General features: G+C 43.9%; 1 protein-coding gene across 1 annotated transcript; it reads left to right on the forward strand.

Annotated features, from left to right (window-relative positions):
• Nucleotides 1-3,215: 3,215 nt before the first annotated feature.
• LOC117480570 (protein SOGA3) lies at nt 3,216-8,029 on the forward strand. The gene is made up of 10 exons (XM_034127914.1): nt 3,216-3,978; nt 4,197-4,421; nt 4,510-4,668; nt 5,063-5,134; nt 5,441-5,760; nt 5,960-6,119; nt 6,590-6,659; nt 6,863-7,409; nt 7,521-7,650; nt 7,775-8,029. Exons 1-10 carry the CDS (start codon nt 3,280-3,282, stop codon nt 7,883-7,885), a joined length of 2,493 nt encoding a protein of 830 aa, XP_033983805.1. The 5' UTR covers nt 3,216-3,279; the 3' UTR covers nt 7,886-8,029.
• The last annotated feature ends 280 nt before the right edge of the window (nt 8,030-8,309 follow it).

The raw sequence follows: 8,309 nt of genomic DNA on the forward strand, positions 1-8,309 counted from the left end.
TCATTAATGTGTGGCTTTTCAATTTCACGTCAGTCAAACTAATGCTTTTATTCCAATGTTGGACTTAATAAAGCAAAATGATATCACTCTTTATTCATAACTATGAATAGAGCGTGAGTACATCTACAGTATACTATAAAAAGCATTTATACCAGTCGGTGTGTCTGTATTTTGTCAGAAGTGCATCCTTCAGTGAAATCCCATGTGGTTTTAAGAGAAAAGGAACAATTTTCCTGCCTGTCAGAAGCTCAGTTGATATCTGGAGCACAGCAACTGAGAATCGCGACAGGCGTGTTTTCATGCCTCATGCACGTTTTGGACCAATAAGGCACTAGATCACAAATCCCTCCTGTTTACCTGCCAGAAAAAGTGCTTAAAGACTTATGATTTTTCATTGCCTACTACAATACATGGAATGTCATTATTTTAAGAATATGTTTTCAATTAATTAAACAATACAAATGTATGTATAAGACTATACTTTAAATCTCCCCCTGATGATTGTGTTCAGAAGTAACAGTAAACCCAGCACTGATACTGCATCATGACACTGCAGAATATTCCTGACTGAGGCAGTGCCTGGGATCCATGTCAACATAGTGTTAGTGTGATGATCCTGGGTTAGGGTGTTGGTGAATAATATAGAAAGTGAGAATGAGAGACTTGTGAGTGTTAAATGAATGAGGGTGTTATTTTTAGATGGAAGCTCATCATGGCCTCCCTCTCTCTCACATCTACCCTTCTGCTATCACCAGTGCATGGTGTTAGATGAATGAAAAAGGGAGCAGAGAAAAAAAAACAAGGGGTATTGACAAGAATTGTTTGAGTGTCATTATCTTTGTTTGATCTTAAAAAATTAATCTTAATTTAATTCAATCCCAGTGTGAGATTAAAAGGAATACAGAATTGAGGATTAATTCAGAAACTGACGTCTTCTCGGTTTTTTCCTTTTTTTTTATTACTTGAGACGAAGCAGAATAATAAGTGATCTTATCTGGCACATGGGCGCCTCCATGATGCAGACATCTGTCACTTTAAGTAAGCAAATGATTGAATAGGCCTGGGGTAGAATGAGAGGATAGGTGGGGGAAGTGGTGAGTGTGTCACTGTGGAAGGGGGTGAAAATCCCCAAACATCTGTTATCCCATTCAGAGAAATAAATCATCATTCTTGGCCAAAGCTGGCCGATTGGCCCCGCAACATCTTGTCTGGTAATTAAACTATTACTACAGAGGGCAGTCTTATTTCTCAATGGATGCAGGTATAGTTTGTAAAAGCCTGTGACAGAAACAAATGGATTGCAGAAGAGGCTAAGAGCTGTGCACTGAAGCATTGACGGAAGCTAAATCCATCCCATAACACTTTCAGAGCAGAGACAATCCTAGCTTTCAACTCATCCCTTGCGCTTCCTGCAGACTAACTTGTTATTTTGCTCACAGGGGATGGTGCATGCAACACCAGCCTGCATCCTTTGTGGTGTACATGTATCTTTAAACAACTATGAGCCATGGGTGTGTGCTTTATCTTGTCGGCACAGGGCCAAGAGTTAAAAACTCCAAATGACTGGCGAGATGGGTCTGGCCCACTGCAGTATAATTCAATAAAGTGAAGATGCCCTGAGTGCATGAGGAGGTCCTCAGTAAACATTTCCATTGGAAAACCTCACACATGAACCTGTTTGCAAACCAAATCCTGTACATTCCTATTCCCTGACAATACAGATTCAAACTAATTCTGGGAGAAATGAATGGCATGCAGCTTTCTAAATTGAATGTTATATTTATCCCTTGACAACATTAGGCAAGGCATACTCACCCGTCTCCAAACATCATTGAACACTGATTTCTGGGCCTTTGCATGACTACAATGTACAACAGCTTCATTTGCAGTCTGAGAAAGAAAGACAGAAAGAAAGAGAATAAAAAGGAGACAAGAAACAATATGAAAATATCAAGTAAACCATGAGGTTATATTGATATAATTCCTGTGTGTACAGAAAGTCCCACATTCTTGATAAATAAGCTGTACCTGCAAAGTCTCCTTTCTCTTGGCATAAAGTGCACTGCCCTTGGAATATAAAACATAACACTTTGGAACAGTCCCATATTGTCTAGTGGGTCTGCTGAAGGTCAATTCAAATGACAGAATAAAAGGTGAATGTAGTTGCATTTGGCTGCATCCAATCACTGTTGGACAGAGGGAGAGAGAGGGGGAGAGAGAGAGCATCCTGTCTCCTTCCAATGAGAGCAGCCTGCCAGCCAGCTCCACTTCCGTGCAGCCTCGGCCCTCCCAGCGATGATGTAATGTCATGAATATTGAAACAGGTTGCTCGGTGCTCGGGAGGCGCTCGAGCCAGCATCCCTTCTGCCTCCCCATCACCACTACCCTTCAGCAGCCGACAAATCAACCAGAAAAGGTAAGAAAACACATCTAAAGCTTCATAAATTCCACGTGATAAACTCTTTTTCTTTAAAAGCACGTGTGTGTTTTAGATAAATGAGGCAACAGTAACCTGTAATGAAGGGCAAATGTGTGACTGGTCCACATTATGTTCTGTACTGTCAGGCCTCCAAGGTTGGTTTACTGTTGCTGCTTCCTGTTGTTTGTATTTAGAAAAACTCATTGCTTTCTTGCTTGTTTGGACTCATTTAATTCCTCATTTAAACAGCACTGAATGAAGGATTGTGCGACAAGCACTCGACTTTTTCGTGCTTTAAAAATAGACAAAAGAAAAAAATGCATACACTGTGCCAACTGTGAAATAGGCAAGAAACACGATGTTGCTTCTGATACTTTTATCTTCCATCCATTTGAGTAATGAGTCATCGGGTAGTGGGATATGATCAGTAAGATGATAGCTGACGGGAAATGGCAGAGCACAGCCTGGATGCTTTCTCTCTCTCGCCCTTTCGGAGGAAACGTGAGTGGCTGTCTAATTGTCCGAGCTGCCGCTGATCCCAGTTTATCAAACAGGGGATGAATGGCCGGATGCATTATTATTTGTGGTCACGTACCTGTGTCTGGGTGCTGGCCTTATTAGCCTCGCCTATGTAAAAAAACAAAACAAAAACATCTAAAAATCCAAGGCGTTTAATTAACCAAATCATTTCAGTGTTCACTCAAGTCAAGTAACACACTTGGACTACTTGATCGTCTTGCTGAGGATTGATATTTATCCTTAATCACATCCATCGTTTAAGCTGAAACGTCCATTGTTTTCCTTCTGCAGGGATACTGGTGTAGGGTATGTTGTTGGGGATGAGCTGAGCCTTTGACACCATGATGAACCCATCCCAGCCAGACAATAGCAGCCGGAAGCAGCAGCAGCAGCGCTCCTCGTCTCCAGCCGGCTCTAAAGACGGGGGATCTAAAGCCACGCAGAAGGGCAGCACCTCGGCAAAGCCCATCGCGGCAAAGCAGGCTGGAGGAGGCCGAAGCAGCCGAGGTCAGTCCCCCGTTTCAACAGGCAGGGAGCGGCAGGCCGGCGGCGCTCCTGCCGTCAGAGGCGCGGCTGCTGTCCAGGCGTCTGGTGCTGAAAGCCCGACGCTGAGCCGAGGCGGCATCCACACACCGGAAGACTCCCCCCGCATTGTTGCTGATGCCTCCTCGCCCTCCAGAGCAGATCCAAACCGCGTCGTCTCTGACCAGCCTTGCGCATCTAAATCCCCCAAACTGAGGAGCAAAACCCCGAAGGGAGGGGAGGCGGCGACGAGCAGCAACAAGAAGAGCTCTAAAAGCACAATAGGCTGCGGACCCGGTTTCTGGAAGGAGGGATGCTTGCAGTCCGAGCTTATACAGTTCCATTTGAATAAGAGCTTGGGGAAGAAAGGGACAAAGATGCAGACAAAATCAACCTCACCGCCGGCCTCAGAGCCGGAGCTGTCCCCTGAGCCTGAGTGTCCACAGCCGGCTCCACAGCCGGACCAGGGACTGCAAGACGACATAGAGAGGCTGGAGGATGAAAACGAGGATTTAAAGGTACATTTGTAACATATTACAAGCCTGATCACTTTTATGTATTTATAGAAATTGGCATTATTAGCTATTTGCTTTCAGGCTGTATCTTAGCCTACTGCACATATAGCTGCATGTTTTGTTTTTGAAAATTATTTAATTAAAAGGAAAGGAACATTTGTCATTGAGGGAGCCAGGTTAGTTTTAACTATTTTAAGATGCATTTTAATATTGTCTGCCAGATTGAAATTGAGGAGATGCGGGCAGAGATGGATGAGATGCGGGACACCTTTTATGAGGAAGATGCCTGCCAGCTGCATGACATGCGTAGGGAGCTTGAGAGAGCCAACAAGAACTGCAGGATCCTTCAGTACCGGGTGAAGAAGGCCGAGAGGAAGAGGCTCCGGTTTGCAGAAAGTGGCGAGGTGGATGGAGAGCTGCTCAGAAGTCTGGAGCAAGACCTCAAGGTGAGTCTAGTCAGCTGAGCATCATTCTTTAACTTTGACCATCTCCATCAATATTTACAACTTCTCCTTGTCTCGGTTCTTCTCCCAGGTGGCTAAGGATGTCTCTGTGCGCTTACATCATGAGCTGGAGAATGTGGAGGAGAAGAGGACGAGGACAGAGGATGAGAATGAGAATCTGAGGCAGAAGCTGATAGAGACGGAGGTCACCAAGCAGGCACTGCAGAATGAACTGGAGAAAGCCAAAGAGGTGAGGAAATACCAAATGTGTTCTTTCATCGCTTGTTAAGATGTGGGGAGAGGGTAAACAAAACATGATACTGTGTAATGGTGAATTCTGTACAAAAACACTGTTTTCTATTCTTTATATTATTAGTGAATTACTTACAAACATGATAAAAAGGAATAACAAATACTAGTTTGTTTTTTTCGGGTGTTTTTGAAATCACTGTGAGCACTGTGATTTAAATATTTTACCAGAAACATTCTCGAGGGCGGCTTTAAACAGTCCTGTTTTTCAAATACTGAGCCTTCAGTGCTACATACTGCAAATCTGGATGATATCACTGCCTTCAGTAAGAAAACAGTAAACTGATGATGATGATGATGATGATGATGATGATGTAACCACTGTTTCCCGGCAGCTCTCACTGAAAAGGAAAGGAAGCAAGGATGGGCCGAAAGCAGAGAGAAAGATTCCACAGACTCCTATCGAGGTGAGTCAGCATTTACATGACTTATTAAGTTATAAACTCAACAGAGATGCTCAATAATGAGGTTGTTTTGCGATGCAATTTTCAAATAAAACCACAATGTAATGAACAAGAGTTATACTTTTTAGTGAGTGAGAGAACCACAAAAACAACATGACTATCTTTCCATTACAATATGTGCTGAGGCATTAAAACTGATCCCAGAAATTAAGCACGCTACCTAATTTATTAGAACTCTCAGTGTGGAAATAAACCCCTTAAAAAACATCCGTAATGAACAAATAAAGAATCTCTGTTCCCAAACCACAGGAAGAAAATGAGGATTTGAAATGCCAGCTTGCCTTCATCAAGGAGGAAGCCATCTTGATGAGGAAGAAAATGGCAAAGATTGACAAGGAGAAGGACCAACTGGACTATGAGCTGCAGAAGTACCGCTCGTTCTACGGGGACGTGGACAGCCCTCTGCCTAAAGGTGAGGCTCGAGGGCCCCCCACCACCCGAGAGTCAGAGCTGAAACTTCGCCTGCGCCTGGTGGAGGAGGAAGCTAACATCTTGGGCAGGAAAATTGTGGAGCTGGAGGTGGAGAACAGGGGGCTGAAGGCTGAACTGGATGACATGAGGGAAGACAGGTACTTGGCTTTCATCCATGATTGAAACAGTAGGAAAGGAAAGCCTCATACTTACCAAATAAGACATAGTTTGTGACAAGAAAATGTTAAACATGGTTGAGTCTAACCAGACTGTATGAGGACACTTCTAAAACTAGAATTGAAAAGAAGCGTCTGTTTATGAAATGTCACAGTTTATGAATGCTTCTTCCTCTCCTAGTCTGGCGGCAGCAGGACTGGATGGTTCTGGTGCTGGAGGTCAGCAGTGCAGAGAGCAGGGCGAGGTCTTGTCAGAGCTGAGGCAGCAGCTTCAGCTGGTGGAGGACGAGGCAGAACTACTCCGCAGGAATTTTGCAGATGTGGAAGAAGAGAACAAAAAGGTAGGTGGTTCTCTCCCAAAAGGGCTAATATCTTAACAGGTCAACTGTATTGTTACCATAAGATCTAAACATTGCACTATTCACAGTGTGACTACAATACAGTAATGATTTCATATGGAAAGACTCAGCAAATGTCTATCACAGGGTATGTCTATTTTAAGCATTTTTAAGTATTTTAAGTCCATTCAAAATATTTATTTCAAAATGGCAATGTACTGCAAATATCATATGACGTAGGCTATGTTTTCTATAATTACTCGGCAACATGAAACTGCTTTAATTTCAGAGACCTAAGATGTAAAGTGTCTCCTCTTTTGTTGTGTATCTCGTGCTATTTTGGGCATTATCAATGACTTTGAGGCCTTTTTAAGTATGTCTGTTACGTGAGCCTCATGCATAAGAAATGCAAATGTGTTGACACTTGCAGCACTTGCAGAGTAGTTGGGAATAACATTCAGTTTCATCTCTAGGTGACGAATGAACTAAATAAACTGAAATACAAGGCTGGAAACCATGAAGCTGGATCGAGATATGGAGGAGGTTTGTTTGTATTTCATCTTTCAGTAAGTCATTGTTGCAGTGGAAAAAAAAACTGCACTGCCCAAGCAGGAGATGACTGCTCTTTTTCGCTTGACAAATCTGTATCTGAAAAAGTGTGTTTCACAAAGCCTCCAGGAGCTGCACATTTAAGTCTCATTTGCGGAGGTGTTCTACTTTTCATTGTCGCCTTGTTTCAACCCCAGGAGGAGCTGACTCCGCTAAAATGGAGGTCCTCCAGGAGGAGCTGAAAGCGGCACGTCTGCAGATCAATGAACTGAGCGGCAAAGTCATGCAGCTCCAGTACGAGAACCGCGTGCTGCTCTCCAACATGCAGCGCTACGACCTGGCCTCCCACCTGGGGATCCGCAGCAGCCCCCGGGACAGTGACGCAGAGAGTGATGGAGGACGGGACGACGACACCCCCTCGGCCTCAGCATCCTCCCCTCGCCTCCTCCCTCCCCACCGCAAGCGCGAGGGCCCTATAGGAGGGGAGAGTGACTCAGACGAGGTGAGGAACATCCGCTGCCTCACCCCGACACGTTCCCTTTTCTCACCTGTAGACAGTCGTTTTTTATCGAGAAGCCTGAAGGACCGGCAGCAGATGATAGACATCTGCATCGAGGCGGAGAGGCTGGGTCGGACCATCGATAGGCTCATCACAGACACCAGCACTATCATCGCCGAGGCACGGGTATTCGTCACCAACGGGGAGCTGTTTGCCAGGCTGGAAGAGGATGAGGAAGGTGGCAGGTATAAGACACATTAAAGTGGTTAGGAATCACCCCATTCAACTCACCCTCACCCTTTCTTTAAGTACAAGCAATATGTCAAGTCCAAACACACTTTATATGTGCTCCACAGGATCAGAGACCATGAGCTGCTGTATCGAATCAACGCCCAGCTGAAGGCCTTCAGGAAGGAGCTGCAGAGCTTCATAGACCGGCTGGATGTCCCCAGGCAGGAGGACAAACAGGCGGAAGAACCACTGTCTGTAAGATCATGCAAACACTTGATCAAACAGCACATTTCTGTTTTCTAATATGCACTGTTATAACTACTTGTCAATCTGCCTCTCTATTTCCCCCAACCTTTTGACTTAACCGTCATCCATCCAGATGTTTCAGCCCATTATTTTGCTGATCCTCATTCTTGTTCTGTTTTCCTCACTTTCTTATGCCACCATTTTCAAATTGGTATTCCTTTTCACCCTCTTCTTTGTTTTGTAAAGCACACCCTCAATATCATGTTATGTTGATTTTTGTTATTTTATTACAAATATTATTTGTACTTATTCGTTCATTTCAATTCTTTTATTTTGAACATGTCACATAAGGTCACTCAAGGTACAGGACATTCATTCTCATTTTCCATACGATCCAAGCCACCCAACCACTCAGATGCTTTCAACATATTCTGGATAACACATCGCGGAGGGACAGTGGATTGTTAGGTGAGTATGTAATTAAACTTTATGTGATTCCCAGCATTTCTCTGTCCAGTTACATCCTGACCAGCGCTCTTATCAGAAACAATAATTTAGAAGAGTTTGCAGGTACTTCAATTGAAAAAAGTTATTCTTTATACAATTAGTTTCCCGAACAGTGTCCTTCACTCACTTATGTACAAGAGAGGGTGTTTTTCATTCACAAG

This window comes from Trematomus bernacchii, unplaced genomic scaffold (assembly GCF_902827165.1).
Source record: "Trematomus bernacchii unplaced genomic scaffold, fTreBer1.1, whole genome shotgun sequence".
Lineage (NCBI taxonomy): Eukaryota > Metazoa > Chordata > Actinopteri > Perciformes > Nototheniidae > Trematomus > Trematomus bernacchii.

Bases quoted from the DNA above. Each gene is read 5' to 3' on its own strand.
- LOC117480570 (XM_034127914.1), top strand. From the start codon at position 3,280: ATGATGAACCCATCCCAGCCAGACAATAGCAGCCGGAAGCAGCAGCAG. The intron at 5,761-5,959 runs GTACTTGGCTTT...TTCCTCTCCTAG, and splicing joins GATGACATGAGGGAAGACAG to TCTGGCGGCAGCAGGACTGG. The intron at 7,651-7,774 runs GTAAGATCATGC...TCATCCATCCAG, and splicing joins AGGCGGAAGAACCACTGTCT to ATGTTTCAGCCCATTATTTT.